The 17,269-nt window shown below is 38.9% G+C and overlaps 1 protein-coding gene across 1 annotated transcript; it reads right to left on the bottom strand.

Moving 5' to 3' along the window:
- Window positions 1-1,851: 1,851 nt before the first annotated feature.
- On the bottom strand, window positions 1,852-14,806 carry LOC145807605 (uncharacterized). The gene is made up of 2 exons (XM_082906085.1): window positions 14,585-14,806; window positions 1,852-2,809 (listed from the first exon to the last, which is right to left on the bottom strand). The coding sequence occupies exons 1-2, from the start codon at window positions 14,804-14,806 to the stop codon at window positions 2,096-2,098; spliced, it is 936 nt and encodes a 311-aa protein (XP_082762211.1). The 3' UTR covers window positions 1,852-2,095.
- Window positions 14,807-17,269: the final 2,463 nt, after the last annotated feature.

Here is a 17,269-nt window from a genome sequence, read left to right as displayed (position 1 = left end):
GTTTCGACCACCATTTCCCGTGCAATTTCATTGACAGCTTCCCGGGATGCATTTCTGGGCGCAGTGTAACTAGGACCTGTGTCGTCTGCCATTTTGGAAACTTATAACGCAAAATATAAAGAGCCAAGCAGGTTTAAAAAAAAAAAAACGAGGCTGCCTATCAACAAAAGTATAATGACTTCGGACAATAAAAGAAGCAAATTGGGCCGAGGGTAAAAAATGAGACAACCACACTGATTTGTGGTGTTATATAAAAAAATGAAAGATGAGATGAACGAAGATTGTGCTCGGACCTTTGAAGCCAAAGTTTCAACTGATTTGTGGTGTATATACAGAAATGGAAGAAGAGCATGTGGTCTTATATACAGAAAGGGATTCTCTTCTTTGAAAGTGGGTCCTTTGAAATTACGAAGGACAACAACTTCACGTGGTGTCCATGCAGATTGGACAACACACAAATTATTGGGGGCGTGCGTAAGAAAGCCACCAAATTATTGGTGTATACGAAAGTGTATATTGTGCCGACAATACAGTTACATCAATGCACGAATTTAAAGCCAAATTATTGGTCTGTGGTATGTTCACAGTGTTGTGGGTCCTAGTATATGGACTCAAACCTTTGTTGACAATTTTTCCAAAAGTGCTACAGCAAATTGACAACACTTCCAAAAATATAAAATATACATTGTATGGGCAAATGCTAATTTATGTTTTTTACTAACTTTTTAACAATAGAAATTGGATAATGGGCCTTTACGTTGGGACAAAATAGTTTGATTTACCAAATGCAAGCTTTTTTTCCTTTATTTTTTTTTTTAACAATTTGGTAATTTAACACTTTTCTTTTTTCTTTTTCTTTTTTTGGGTGGTAATATAGATATTTAATTTTGTGTTTTTTTTACTACTTAATTCAATCTACTTTTTACTAAAAATTAATATATATATTTTTTTAACTTTCTCATTTATTTTCAAAATATTATTGATCTCAATTCCAATATTAAAAAGGGATACACATTAGTATTTGCCTTTAATAGTAATGGGTTGAGCTTCAACTCGACAGTCATGTTCGGACTCATTAAACTCACTACAAGTCTTGTTTTGATAATTTGAATTGTTAATTTTATATGGCTCTTTATGTATATTATTCATAAAAGAAAACAATGGTTATTTAATAATCGTAATCTTTCATTTTATCGCATTTGTTTTCGAAAAAATGAACGATAAGTATATTTTTAAAAATATATCATTTTTTTTACGACAAACATGATAAATAAAAATGTTACGATTATCGGATCAATTTTTTTTTCCCCCATAGATGATATGTATGAAGAGCCTTACAAAATAAATGGTTTGGATTATCGAAGTAAAACCTGTGGTGAGCCTCATAAGCCTCATCGTGACGGTTAAATTTATATTTTGAATTTGAGAGAATTTTAGCCCTTAATTTTATATATCTATGAGCATTTTTTAAAATCAATATACCTAACAAAGTTTTAAAAATCTATTTTGAATTGTGCTTTCTATATATATATGTACTTTTAAAATCATTTCAAGGGCACAGAATCTCAATCATAAAATTGGACAATATCTTTTCACATGAGAATTATATCCAATTCTATCATAAGATATTATGAAAGAACTGATATTTATCAAACATGGAGATGGAGATAGGTCACAAACTCACAATAAAGTGCAAAACTCTACAACATGTGTGGTCATTTCATTTTCCTTACATGAACAAGTTAGGCCTTCACTTTTGTCAACTAACCCCTCCAAGATCACCTTGAACTCACAAAAAATTGAGAGAAAGAGAGAGAGATGAACTCACAAAAACACTTCTCAACTGCTAATGGAATTAAAGCAAGATCTTAATTGGACTGTTGCTTCATTGGACAGTTGCTTACTAAAAAATGCACGAAATTTAAAAGGCAGCAACAAGCACATAGTATAACATCAACATCATCACACAAATATTATATCAACTGATAATGTCCTAAAAATTCCACAAATAATGCAATATTTTTTGGGAGGGAAGAAAGGATAAAGAAGCCACACATAAACATTAACAAAGAGACAACTTATTTGCTGGACTGTCTCAGAACCAGCCACCACCCATTCCAGAATTTGCTGCTGATGGGCCACCGATGCATTGCTCACGGGACTTCTTCGTTCGCAACCAAGCAATGACAGCCGCGTCTGTAGGAATCTCCATCATTAAGGCTTGATTTGCCGGGTTGTCAAGTACCGATTGAGCAAAAGGAACTAGCGGGTCTTGCGGATCGAGCCCTTCCAGCGAATACAACCTTCTGATACACTTCTGAATGAGGGACTGTGCCGAATCTGCGTACTCATGTGAGACGCGGATTTGTCGTTGTTGTAATTTCACGGAGGATGCAAGGTTTTCCATACTACTCGCCAACAGAGAAGCTCCCTCACTCTGCCATTTTTTCCGCTGTGGGTGTGTTGGGCCTGGCGACTTGCGTTTGCTCCTGCCACTTGTTGGTGTGTCGTCAGCGTTAATTCCCGATGACGCAGCATGCACAGTTGCCGGCGTGGCATCCTCTTGCGCAACAGTGTCGTGCACAGTGTGTTCATGCTGCGCAGAAGGCTGGAAAGGGGGTAACCCGCTGTTGTCCTCGCAGTCTTCTTCAAGCGCTGCCGAAGTACCGTCATCAGTTGCCACAGGTTCGAACGCTGCACCTGGTGTCCATGCATATTTTCCGGTTGCCGTGGCGCCTTCGTACACCCTTCGCATGAGGTCCATGTGCTCCAACGGTTTTGTTTTGAATTTGATCGCATTCTTGTCAACCTGGGGAAAACACAAAACAAAATATCCATCAATAATAATTTGTGGCAAGTGATGGTCATTGTAACAACCCTCATACTGTTTACTGATTAGGGACTGATTGATTACCGATAATCACCGATTACTGTTAAACGAAACGGATAATAACTGATAACTGACTGATAATTGAACTGAGTAAAGTACTGAACTGACTGATTGAAATTGGAATCTGAATTAACTGAGTATATGTTAGTTAATTGCATTCTATCTGTTTGATTGTCTGATTATCTGTTCATGTTTATATGTTTAAACTGCTAATTGAAGGCCTTATCGGCGGCCGAATTAGAAACCGATTGATGTTCCGTGACCCTCATAATTAATGTGATTTTATGGTATATTTATCTGAAAACTGATTAGGTATGATTAAATTAGATTAAAATAAGCCAATTAAAGAGTTTGCCATATTTACCATTTTGCCACTATCTCATATACACACACTTGAGCCTTATACTTGAATCAAAACACATTTTGATCAGCCATTTTCCTTGCTTTAGCCGACCTTGAGAGGGAGAGAGTGAGTTTCATCTTGCATTGCTTGGAACTTGGTAGAATTGCTTGGTAATTGAAGTGTATTTGCATATTTGAGCTCCCTCACTCCTAATTCTACAAGACTAAGGTAGGACATCCATCTTCTTGTTGCTGTTCTTGAGTTCATTCTTGTATGATTCATGTTAATTTGTAGAGCTAAGTCATGATTTGGTCCATAAATGATGGATTGAAGATCATTTCTTGCATGCATGTTGGTATTGTTGCATTTTGAGGTTGATTACATGGACATTGGTACATGCATGCTCATATTGTTGTTATGGACCATGTTTTCATCTGGTTTTGGAAAGAAATGAGCTCATTTGAGCAAGCTTTGGAGCTTCAATTTGGGTTAAAACTCATTCATGCATGTTTGAATGTTGTTCTTGAAAATGGGTTTGAATATGGTTTTAATTGACTCACCTTTGGGGCTTGAATTCATGAATTGAGCTTTGAATCTTGTTATACATTGAATTTAGTAGTGTTTTCCAGAATTTGAGCCCAAGAGGTCGAGTTTGGAGTGGTTGAATGCTTGGTTTGAGCTTGGGAGGCAAATCTGGAAATTCCAGATTTGGCTTCCTCGCTCGAGCGAAGGATTCCCCGCTCGAGCGAGCACCTTTGTCCAGGGCTCCGCTCGAGCGACCATCGAGCGACGATCGCGCGTAAAATTTCAGCATCCAGTACTTTTACTGTTTTGCAGACCGCTCGAGCGAAGGATTCCTCGCTCGAGCGAAGCCTTTGATTTTGGACTTACGCTCGAGCGTAGAAAGTCTCGCTCGAGCGAAGCCCCTATTTTCAGCAAAGTTTGCAAAATGTTTTCTAAGTGTATTTTTGCATCCTCATTCCATCCTAGGCATTCTTAGGCCTAGTTTAAGGCATCTTGATGAGGATATCATTGTAGAACACACCAAGGCAATTAGGGATTAAGTTATGAGATTTCCCAACTGTGTAGCTTAGTGTGTTCAACCTGTGAACTGTGTAGGGTTGGCAACTGGGGAGACACGCTCTAGCATACTGTAGCCCAGAACTCTGTGAGTAACGATTGTGTAAAGATATGTTCACAAATGATTATTTTCTGAACAACTGAACTGTACTGTTTTCTGAACTGATTACTATTAACTGAATGAATGTATGTCCTTTATTTCTGAACTGTACTGTGGCATCCTTAGCACCTACTGTTTACTGTTACTGTTACTGTTACAGAGATCTCTGTCGGTTCCCTCGTGGAACCACTACTGTTTACTGACTGATGGCCATCATTACTGTTCGGTCTTTCAAGACCTACTGTTACTGTTATACTAATGGATGTACCACATATGACTGTTTACTGTACTGAATGACCGAAATACTGATTGAATTGAATTGTTTTTATTACTGTAAGGACATTCATTCTAAACCCCTTTACGCTTTATGTTATTCACTGGGCTTTAGCTCACTGCTCATATATATATGTAGGTGTACAGGCACCAGACCGCAGCTAGAGGCGTCAGGGTTACTCCAGTTTTGTCAAGCCAGCCTTTGTGCCTCACTGCGAGGTTCCGAGTTGCCATGCTATGGCTTGGGGGTGTTTTGTTGGTTTTTCCCCGCCTGTCTTCTGTACTGTCTAACTGTTCTGTATAGCCTGACTGTTTACTGTACTGTTATACAGGGATTAGGTCCCTGTACTGTGTGACTGTAAATTTTGTATAGACCGTACTGTTTTGTACAGACGGAATGTTTTCTGTACTGTTCTGTAGGGTTGAGTCCCTAGTTGGAATGGATGTAAATATTGTACTTACTGTTCTGTACCGTTTATGTATGAATGCATGAAAAGCCTTTTTGCATACAGACTGTCACAGCTCAATGGACACTATTTACTTACTGTACTGGCTTCCGCCAGGCCCTATACTCTGTTTTACTGGATTACTGTTAAGCAGGCCTTCGGTAATCTCGGATTACTGGCCGGTTACGGTGCTAAACCCATAGGGCCGGGTTTGGGTCGTGACAGAGTGGTATCAGAGCGATACTTAACCACGAGTTATACCGCACACACGTGTCCAAATGAGCTATAGGGTGTCCTAGAAAGTGATTAGGGCATCTCATGAGCATGTTAAGTGTGTGATTACGTTATGACTGAATATCTGCCAATGTGTTAAACTGGTAAACAAATGACTGCTTATGTTTAAAACTGTTATAACTGCTTATAGTGAAATGGACAATGCAAATGAACCTGAATCCTCGTCCACCGAGGCAAGAATGGAAAGAATGGAAAGAATGATAAAACTGATAACTACTAGACTTGAGCAACAACAGAACCAACCGCCCCCACCTCCTCCTCCTCCAGTACAGCCGGAACCTAATGCGAATGTGGATGATGGGGATATTATTGCTCTCACCCATAAATTCAGCAAGATAAAACCGCCATCCTTTCAGGGAGGCCTTGAACCGTTAAAAGCTGAAGCTTGGGTTCTGGAAACAGAAAAATTGTTCGAAGTGTTTCCGTGCTCGGAAGCAAACAAAGTATTGTTAGCTACCTTCACCCTACAAGAAGAGGCTAGAAGGTGGTGGATGTTAATCCGTGAAACAAACACTGTTATGACTTGGGCTCAGTTCAAGGAGTCCTTCTTTGAAAAGTACTTCCCTCAGTGTGTTAGGGATAGAAAAGTGACTGAATTTGAACAGCTGAAGCAGGGCACAATGACTGTTGCGGAATATGAGACGAAATTTACTGAGCTTGCTAGATATGCACCGCATATGGTGGATACTGAATATAAGAAGGCCAGGAAATTTGAAGGTGGCCTTAATGTGGCAATACTTGACCGGATAAATGTTTTGAAGTTACCGACTTTTGTGGGTGTTCTCGACCGGGCATTGATGGCCGAGTCGAACATTGCAGCGGTGAAACAATCTGAAACACCAACAACTGAATGGCATGGAAAAAGGCAGGGTTTCAAATTCAAGAAAGGCAAGCACAACCCAGCCAACAAGAAACAGAATACGGGGACGACAACTAGCCCCAGTCAAGGGAGTGGATTCATACCACCCTGTCCGGAGTGTGGCAAGAAGCACAAGGGGGTCTGCTACAGAATATCTGGAGCCTGTTACAGGTGTGGCAAGGTGGGCCACATGGTTAAAGACTGCCCCTCTGCTCCACAAGCCAGTGGTAAAGCTGCACCGAGCGCAGCAGCATCAAATGCTCCACCAAAGCCTAACCCTAAAGCTACCGGGAAAGAGCCTGTGAAGCAAGGCCGAGTGTTCGCACTAGTACCGGGAGATGTGCAGAATACCGAGACCGTTGTGTCAGGTATTCTCTCTATTTGTGCACAAAATGCATATGTATTAATTGATTCGGGGTCTACGCATTCTTATGTATCGCATGCTTTCTCACGGAAATTGAATAGACCCTTAGAACCTATGAACTATCTGCTGGCCGTATCATCACCCGTAGGGGGATCCATGACATGTGCTTATATGTACCCCGCATGTGAAATCATTGTTGGGGATATGCATCTGTTTATTGATTTACTGCCATTGAACATTGATCATTTTGACGTAATATTGGGGATGGATTGGTTACAAAAATATCATGCCACTATTAACTGTGTGACCAAGCAAGTTGTTTTTCGTCCACCTGGTTTGCCTGAATTTGTGTTTAATGGGAGTGGAGTAGTACCTCCTCCGTATCTGATTTCGTCTATGAAAGCTGTTAAACTGATTAGAAAGGGATGTAAAGGATATCTGTGTTCTGTACTGACTGTGTCTACTGATGATAGCGTTAAAACTGATGTGAATTGCATTCCTATAGTCAGAGAATTTCCAGATGTTTTTCCAGATAATCTTCCAGGAGATTTGACTGACAGGGAGATTGAATTTACCGTTGATGTGATTCCCGGAACACAACCAGTTTCTAAAGCCCCCTACCGAATGGCTCCAACTGAACTGAAAGAACTGAAAGTGCAACTACAAGAACTGTTAGACAAAAAGTTTATCAGACCTAGCACTTCGCCATGGGGTGCTCCTGTTTTGTTTGTCAAGAAGAAAGATGGCTCACTGAGACTGTGCATCGACTACCGTGAACTGAATAAGGTAACTGTAAAGAACAAATACCCATTGCCACGCATTGATGATTTATTTGATCAGTTACAGGGTGCACAAGTGTTTTCTAAGATTGATCTCAGATCGGGGTATCATCAACTGAAGGTTAAACCGGAAGACATTGATAAAACTGCTTTTAGAACAAGGTATGGACATTATGAATTTCTAGTTATGCCTTTTGGAGTCACGAACGCACCAGCTGCTTTTATGGACCTCATGAACAGAATTTTTAAACCGTACCTTGATGACTTTATTGTTGTATTTATTGATGACATATTGATTTACTCCAAAAGTATAAAAGAACATGAACATCATCTGAGACTTGCCCTGCAAACCTTAAGAGAACAGAAACTGTATGCTAAACTGTCTAAATGTGAATTTTGGCTTGACCGTGTTATGTTTTTGGGGCATGTTGTTAGCAAAAATGGAATTTCTGTTGACCCGCAGAAAATTGAAGCTGTAGTGAACTGGCCTAGACCGACCAATGTGACTGAAGTCCGAAGCTTTTTGGGACTGGCTGGATATTACAGAAGATTTGTCAAATATTTCTCCAAAATTGCCCTACCATTGACTCAGTTAACTCAGAAGGGGACATCATTTGACTGGACTGACCAAAGAGAATCTGCCTTCCAGGAGTTGAAAACTCGATTAGTGACTGCACCGGTTCTTACCTTACCTTCAGGTACGGATGGTTATACTGTATTTAGTGATGCTTCTCATAAGGGTTTGGGATGTGTTTTAATGCAGAATGGGAAGGTTATTGCTTATGCTTCCCGTCAACTGAGACCACATGAAAAGAACTACCCGACCCATGATCTGGAACTTGCTGCAGTAGTATTTGCACTGAAAATCTGGCGTCACTATCTGTACGGGGTGACATGTGAAGTATACACCGACCACAAGAGCTTAAAGTATTTCTTCACACAGAAAGAACTAAATATGAGACAGCGGAGATGGCTGGAACTGATTAAAGACTATGACCTACAGATATTGTACCATCCAGGAAAAGCCAATACCGTTGCCGATGCATTGAGCCGGAAATCGATTGGAAACTTAGCCTGTTTGCTTACAGGACAGAAAGAGTTGCTTTGTGACCTTGAAAAATCTGAAGTTGAAATTGTTTTGAGAGAACAAGGTGGAACCTTAGCTGCTATTTCTGCTCAACCGGCGCTGATTGAAGAGATTAAAGAGAAACAGCAACTGGATGACTTCTTGAAGAAGATCATCGAAGAAAGAGAATCTAAACCGAGACCGGGATTCAAATTTGAGAATAATGTACTGAAATTTCAAGAAAGACTGTGTGTACCAAATGATACTGAACTGAAAAGAAGAGTTCTGCAAGAAGGCCACAATTCGAAATTGTCTATCCATCCGGGGAATACGAAAATGTACCAAGATCTGAAACAGAATTTCTGGTGGCCGGGAATGAAGAAAGAAATTGCTGATTTTGTATCCAAATGTCTTCATTGCCAACAGGTCAAAGCTGAACATCAGCGACCTGCCGGATTATTGCAACCTCTACCCATACCAGAGTGGAAATGGGAGCATATCACGATGGATTTTGTCGTTGGATTACCTCGCTCCAGAAAAGGTATGGATTCAATTTGGGTTATTGTTGATAGATTAACCAAATCTGCTCACTTCTTACCTGTCAAGACAATCTATAGCGCGGACAAATTGGCTGTTATTTATATTGATGAAATTGTAAGACTGCATGGAGTGCCTGTGTCTATTATTTCTGACAGGGATTCGAAGTTTACATCGAGGTTTTGGCAAAGCCTACAGACTGCACTGGGTACTGAACTGAGACTGAGTAGTGCCTATCATCCTCAAACAGACGGCCAATCAGAAAGGACCATCCAAACTCTGGAGGATTTACTGAGAATGTGTGTCCTTGATTTTCAGGGAAACTGGGAAAGTCATCTGCCATTAGCTGAATTCGCCTACAACAACAGCTACCATTCGAGTATAGGTATGGCGCCTTTCGAGGCATTGTATGGCAGGAAATGTAGGTCTCCAATTTGCTGGGCAGAAGTTGGAGATGGGCCTTTGCTTGGGCCCGAGATTGTGTATGAAACAACTGAGAAAGTGAAACTGATACAGCAAAAACTGAAAACTGCACAGAGTAGACAGAAAAGTTATGCAGATGTCAGAAGACGGGACAGAGAGTATGAAGTGGGTGATCACGTTTTTGTGAAAGTGACACCAATGAAAGGCCAGACTCGTTTCGGAGTCAAAGGCAAGCTAGCACCGAGATACGTCGGACCATACGAGATTATTGAGAAAATCAATCCGGTGGCGTATCAAGTTGCGCTCCCTCCTGAAATGGAACACATGCATAATGTCTTCCACATTTCTATGTTAAGAGATTATCTCCGGGATCCTTTCCATGTGATTGAGCCTGCTCGGATAGTGTTGAGTGATGACTACACTTACGAGGAACGGCCTATACAGATTGTAAACCGACGGATCAAGAAACTGAGGAACAAAGAGATCCCGTTAGTGAAAGTTGACTGGCAGAACCATGGTGGCGTGTATGCCACTTGGGAAAGGGAAGATGACATGGCCAAAAGATATCCCGAACTGTTTCCACTGAATCCTGTTTTCTTCCAGAATGAAGGTAACTCGAGTTTAGAGGACTAAACTCTTTATAAGGAGGGGAGACTGTAACAACCCTCATACTGTTTACTGATTAGGGACTGATTGATTACCGATAATCACCGATTACTGTTAAACGAAACGGATAATAACTGATAACTGACTGATAATTGAACTGAGTAAAGTACTGAACTGACTGATTGAAATTGGAATCTGAATTAACTGAGTATATGTTAGTTAATTGCATTCTATCTGTTTGATTGTCTGATTATCTGTTCATGTTTATATGTTTAAACTGCTAATTGAAGGCCTTATCGGCGGCCGAATTAGAAACCGATTGATGTTCCGTGACCCTCATAATTAATGTGATTTTATGGTATATTTATCTGAAAACTGATTAGGTATGATTAAATTAGATTAAAATAAGCCAATTAAAGAGTTTGCCATATTTACCATTTTGCCACTATCTCATATACACACACTTGAGCCTTATACTTGAATCAAAACACATTTTGATCAGCCATTTTCCTTGCTTTAGCCGACCTTGAGAGGGAGAGAGTGAGTTTCATCTTGCATTGCTTGGAACTTGGTAGAATTGCTTGGTAATTGAAGTGTATTTGCATATTTGAGCTCCCTCACTCCTAATTCTACAAGACTAAGGTAGGACATCCATCTTCTTGTTGCTGTTCTTGAGTTCATTCTTGTATGATTCATGTTAATTTGTAGAGCTAAGTCATGATTTGGTCCATAAATGATGGATTGAAGATCATTTCTTGCATGCATGTTGGTATTGTTGCATTTTGAGGTTGATTACATGGACATTGGTACATGCATGCTCATATTGTTGTTATGGACCATGTTTTCATCTGGTTTTGGAAAGAAATGAGCTCATTTGAGCAAGCTTTGGAGCTTCAATTTGGGTTAAAACTCATTCATGCATGTTTGAATGTTGTTCTTGAAAATGGGTTTGAATATGGTTTTAATTGACTCACCTTTGGGGCTTGAATTCATGAATTGAGCTTTGAATCTTGTTATACATTGAATTTAGTAGTGTTTTCCAGAATTTGAGCCCAAGAGGTCGAGTTTGGAGTGGTTGAATGCTTGGTTTGAGCTTGGGAGGCAAATCTGGAAATTCCAGATTTGGCTTCCTCGCTCGAGCGAAGGATTCCCCGCTCGAGCGAGCACCTTTGTCCAGGGCTCCGCTCGAGCGACCATCGAGCGACGATCGCGCGTAAAATTTCAGCATCCAGTACTTTTACTGTTTTGCAGACCGCTCGAGCGAAGGATTCCTCGCTCGAGCGAAGCCTTTGATTTTGGACTTACGCTCGAGCGTAGAAAGTCTCGCTCGAGCGAAGCCCCTATTTTCAGTAAAGTTTGCAAAATGTTTTCTAAGTGTATTTTTGCATCCTCATTCCATCCTAGGCATTCTTAGGCCTAGTTTAAGGCATCTTGATGAGGATATCATTGTAGAACACACCAAGGCAATTAGGGATTAAGTTATGAGATTTCCCAACTGTGTAGCTTAGTGTGTTTAACCTGTGAACTGTGTAGGGTTGGCAACTGGGGAGACACGCTCTAGCATACTGTAGCCCAGAACTCTGTGAGTAACGATTGTGTAAAGATATGTTCACAAATGATTATTTTCTGAACAACTGAATTGTACTGTTTTCTGAACTGATTACTGTTAACTGAATGAATGTATGTCCTTTATTTCTGAACTGTACTGTGGCATCCTTAGCACCTACTGTTTACTGTTACTGTTACTGTTACAGAGATCTCTGTCGGTTCCCTCGTGGAACCACTACTGTTTACTGACTGATGGCCATCATTACTGTTCGGTCTTTCAAGATCTACTGTTACTGTTATACTAATGGATGTACCACATATGACTGTTTAATGACCGAAATACTGATTGAATTGAACTGTTTTTATTACTGTAAGGACATTCATTCTAAACCCCTTTACGCTTTATGTTATTCACTGGGCTTTAGCTCACTGCTCATATATATATGTAGGTGTACAGGCACCAGACCGCAGCTAGAGGCGTCAGGGTTACTCCAGTTTTGTCAAGCCAGCCTTTGTGCCTCACTGCGAGGTTCCGAGTTGCCATGCTATGGCTTGGGGGTGTTTTGTTGGTTTTCCCCCCGCCTGTCTTCTGTACTGTCTAACTGTTCTGTATAGCCTGACTGTTTACTGTACTGTTATACAGGGATTAGGTCCCTGTACTGTGTGACTGTAAATTTTGTATAGACCGTACTGTTTTGTACAGACGGAATGTTTTCTGTAATGTTCTGTAGGGTTGAGTCCCTAGTTGGAATGGATGTAAATATTGTACTTACTGTTCTGTACCGTTTATGTATGAATGCATGAAAAGCCTTTTTGCATACAGACTGTCACAGCTCAATGGACACTATTTACTTACTGTACTGGCTTCCGCCAGGCCCTGTACTCTGTTTTACTGGATTACTGTTAAGCAGGCCTTCGGTAATCTCGGATTACTGGCCGGTTACGGTGCTAAACCCATAGGGCCGGGTTTGGGTCGTGACAGTCATTTTACCGACAGTAGAAACGTTAGAAATCATAGTGAAAAGGAAATTAATGACAATGAGATCTGAAAGACAATCAAGGTGACAATCCTAATTAATATAATTATATTCTTAAGTACACAAATAGCAGCAGAAATTGATCCTATTCGGCAGCATGCATGCTTCACCAATTATTACTAGTTGTCATAATGGCTGGATACATATCCACTTATGCTCCAAGACTGCTACGCAAAGTCAGGCCATTTGAGATGTAATACACGAAATTGTTGCAGCTGATTCTACAAACTGGCAGGTTTCCCAGTTGCAACAATTTTAGGAACATTTCTTGCATCTGTGTAAGCAATGTGGACCATACCAACACTGCAAACTAAAGCCAAGTTTGGCTTTCCTAAAGCTTTTCAAAGTCTCATAAAATATGTTTCAGCATAGTAACACGTCGACACTGTTTTGACAATATGATATAAAGCTCGACTATAGAAATTAAAGGTCTGGTTAAAGGGTTGGGTTATCACATCCATTTTCAAGTAAGGGAAGATTGTGTGAATGACTTAAAGGCAACCAATAAATGATCTAAAACATATTTGCTCATATCTGGTTTGTTCCAATGCGCGCTCCCATTGCTCACATTTCTCCAGCAAAACAGTTCAATACTCAACGTAATATCCCTAAATCACTGAGCTTACCATAAAAGCAAAAAAAAAAACAAAAAAAAATATCACTTCAGTTTTTAATTGCTATACAAAAATTATGGAGCCATGACAATATCCATTTCCAAAAGTAAGGGAAGATGTTGTGATATTCTTGTCAACCGTACTGTTAGCCTTCAACTCAATATGAGCGAACATTGAAGTGTTATATGCGGTAACGCAAATATCCATCAATAATAACTCAACTCAAATGAATGGAGAATTATAAAGTTCCTTACCATACAAATTTCATACATGAGATTTTTTAAATTCTTTTCTTCTTCTTCTCCTTTTTTATTTTATTTTTTTTAAAAAGAGATCCCAACATGAATCCACAAATTTGGGGGCATAATGAGAGTTTTAAACAAAGCATAATTTTGAATTATAATGAAATTGCCGTGGGTCATTTACCAAAGTCAGTAATTGACTCAAACACAATTCGAATAATTTTGAATTTGCCCCAAATAAGAAATGGATAAATCATTTGCTTCAAGAACAATTTTAAATGACTAAGGTTCGGTTTGATCTACAGAGAAAGATAAATCAAGTATTAAAAAAAAGAAAGTTCAAAGAATGCCAAAAATGCAACACTGAGTCATGTGATCAAGAAAACAACGTAAATTTACAAAACAAATAACGTATTTCAAGTAATGCTTCAAAATACAACAATCCTTATCAAATGTTGAAGCCAAAGAGGCAAAATTATCCCACAACATCAGCTTGAAGATGGCTTTTCAAAGTCAAAGAAATAACCCAAAAATAATAATAACAATTAAAAAAATGTTGAATGAATGCCCCAAATTCATAATTTGTGACTCTGCTGCCAAGGAAAAAAATTAAAGCTACAATACCCATTTCTCATTATCAAATCAGCAATAATTATTAACCCTCCAGTACCGAATTATGCAGTTTTGACTTTAAGAAAAAAAATCAACTTGACAATGATCAGCAAACGTCAACAACAAAAACCTAATGTATGCAAACACAATGACCTAATTCCAAAAGACAACCCAAACAAGCAAATACCAAAGCAAAAAAAGTCCTGAAAACCATTAACCCCACCAAAAAGTCGCAATGCATCAGCAACCCCATTTCGTCCCCCCTCCTTGCTTTAAATTAATAATTACATACGTGGTCAAATAACTAGCACCGACAACATAATTCCAATATGATCATAATATTCCCCCTTCCATTCATTATTCAACCACAGGAAGAACTTTATCTGACATAACTTTGATCGTTAAAGTTGTAATAATAACAGTTTAAGTATCCATGTAAATGACGTAAGTAAAACTCAATGGAAATGTTACCTTTTCGTAATGCGCCCACCAGTCGTCAGATGCTTGTATCAAACCCGTGGATTCATTGTAACTGATGCCGGTTGGCCCATGCCTGCTGTCCATCAGTTTTGACCACGACTGCCAATCCTTTTTCAGCGACGCGTACTTGTTCTGCAGTTGCTTGACGTCATGCAGCTTATTTGTACGGTCCACAAAGGCCTTGCTTACAGCTCTATATCCATGCATTGTCATTGTATGGAAGCTCCCCTTGAAACCGACGTCCAACTCTTTGATAACAAGTTCCAAAAAAATCCGCACTGTGTCGGAGTCCCAAGCTGCTTTATGCACGTTTGCAGACTGCTGCTGCGTCTGTTTAGTATCGCGCTTGCGTAAAGATTTGGAAGGCGTCGACTACGTTTGGGACTGCTCCATTTGCGTACTACAATGCAACAACAATTATGGTATACGTGAAAAATCGAAAAGCTTGAAACTCATACTAGGAATAAAAAAAAAAACATATAAAGATTTGTGAAACAGAGCTAAATTAGCCAAAAGGGACTGCAGATTATAGTGTAATAGGTTAAAGTACTCTTAATTTGAGTTTTATAGTTCAAACATCAATTTTTGTTAATCTTTTGTTAATGAAAATGAACTGATAGTTTAAATTAAAAACAAATGAACAAAATCCTGCATATTTTTACCCATTAAACTAATAAAAACAACGCATATTATAACTTCAATTTTAGAACAATATGGTTCATAGAATAGCTCATCAATTAGTGTATTTACAAGTAGTGTGCATTAACTAAAAGATTCATTCTGATAAGAACAAACAATCGGGGAATCATTATCAGAGAACAAACAATAAATGCAGGCTCACCTTTAAAAATTGTAGAAATTCATTATCTTAGATTTATAAAAATAAAAAAAACATAGAAAGAATTAGGATCCTCAGTATGGTATGTGAACTGGTGCAGATCCATCATTAAGAGTTGTTGGGAATCGACAAGGCATCAGATGAAGCATTTGAAAATATTTTGGTTCAAAAGCTAAACATATATATATATATATATATATTCGTGTGTAACAGAGCTAAATTAGCCAAAGACATACACACTAGCAATGTTAGAGCATTGCCAATGAGTTGCAAAAACAACTACGAAACCCATAATATGACAGTTTGGGCCAAAAAAAAGTAATCCACTTGCATGCTATAATGCCAAAACTTGCAGATCAGCATCCCACTGGTTTTCTTTCTTCCATTTGTCCCACCCTCATCCTTTCCACCAAAACTCTATCAAATAGAAAATAATTTTTCATAACAAAATTCAAAAATTACAACAACAATTCGTAGACACACAACAATCACAACAACGACAATTAAGAATTTTATGCAACTTCAGAAAAATTTCAAGTAATTTCTCAAAAAAAAGCACAAATATAATTGCAGAAAAAGAAATACATGGAAATTTTTTGCAAGGTCCAACATCTTCTTCCCTGATGTTCTTTTTACCCATCTTCACAGAGAGATGGGTCCATTGTGAACTTCGAACCGAAATCGTGAGAGATGCTTACATCGTGAAACAGATCGTTGAACCCAAATGAACATCTTACAACCAGATCTATAGATCTGGTTTGGGTTTCGGATTCATAGAGGGTTTCGGTAGAGAGAAGAGAGGGTTTCGGTGTTAGAGATAAAAGAAGAGAGGTAGAAAAGAGGAAAAGTTTTGGAACACAATCAGAGAAAGGAGAGCGAGAGTGAGAAAATTAATTTGCTTGGAAGAGATGTTACCTTGTAGTTAGGGAGAAACGGGCCGGCGTGGTGTAGATCTGGTCGGAAGTGGTACAGATCTAGGCGACGGATTGTTCGACAGCCGTCGGTTACTGCTAATTTCCGATCGAGTCGAGCTCGGACTTCCCCACGGCTGTTGCGATGCTGCACGGCGAAGGCTGCGACGGAACTCCGGCAATCGGTGGTGTGGATATCTCCGCAGACGGATTGTCCCCTTTTGTGGCTATCTCTGCAGAACGGACTGATAGAGAGAGACAAAGAGAGAGAGAGAGGGGGAAGGGGATATTCGGGTGAAGGATAGTATTGTGTTGAGGAAGGGATAAAAAAACAGGAGTAAAATTGTATTTTTACCCTCCCTAGGTCAGACACAATTTTGGCCGCCCAAAACATGAAAATATGATAACTTTTTGGCTTTTTTGATGACTTTTTGGCTTTTTGACTTTTTCTAAAGATCCCAAACTTAGCCTTAATTTTTCGAACATATAAAAATCTTTGGCATAAATTCACAAAACAATTTCCTATTCTTGGAATTGTAGAGAATTTTTACGTTATTTCAAAATGTCTTTTTTGCCATCTAGTGACTCATAATTTGAAAACATACCTTTGTCACATCGGTTTGAATGTAATTTCCTTTTGAAATTTGTATATATATATATATACCATTTTCTTATGTTGGCAAGTTTAGAAATAGACTATTTTAATAATTTTTTTGACTAAAATACAAAGTAAAAAAATTAATATGTTTAAGATAATTTTTTAATTTTTTAATGAAAAAATGTACAAAAAAATAGAAAAAAATAAAATATTTGACTTTTTTTTGTATAATTCTTTAACGTTTTAACTTTTTTTTTTTTGACTATTACTGGTTGTGCATGTTTTTGCCATGCACCACTTTCCACTTCACTTTGGGTGTAGGAAATTCT

Source organism: Camellia sinensis, chromosome 2 (genome assembly GCF_055761805.1).
Source record: "Camellia sinensis isolate YWXY chromosome 2, ASM5576180v1, whole genome shotgun sequence".
NCBI lineage: Eukaryota > Viridiplantae > Streptophyta > Magnoliopsida > Ericales > Theaceae > Camellia > Camellia sinensis.
Note: the sequence above shows the minus strand (reverse complement) of the source record. Positions and strands in the feature narration are given on the sequence as shown.

Coding starts and splice junctions, on each gene's coding strand:
- LOC145807605 (XM_082906085.1), bottom strand. CDS start 14,806: ATGACAATGCATGGATATAGAGCTGTAAGCAAGGCCTTTGTGGACCGT. Junction 2,810..14,584: donor GGTGGGCGCATTACGAAAAG/GTAACATTTCCA, acceptor TGTTTTCCCCAG/GTTGACAAGAATGCGATCAA.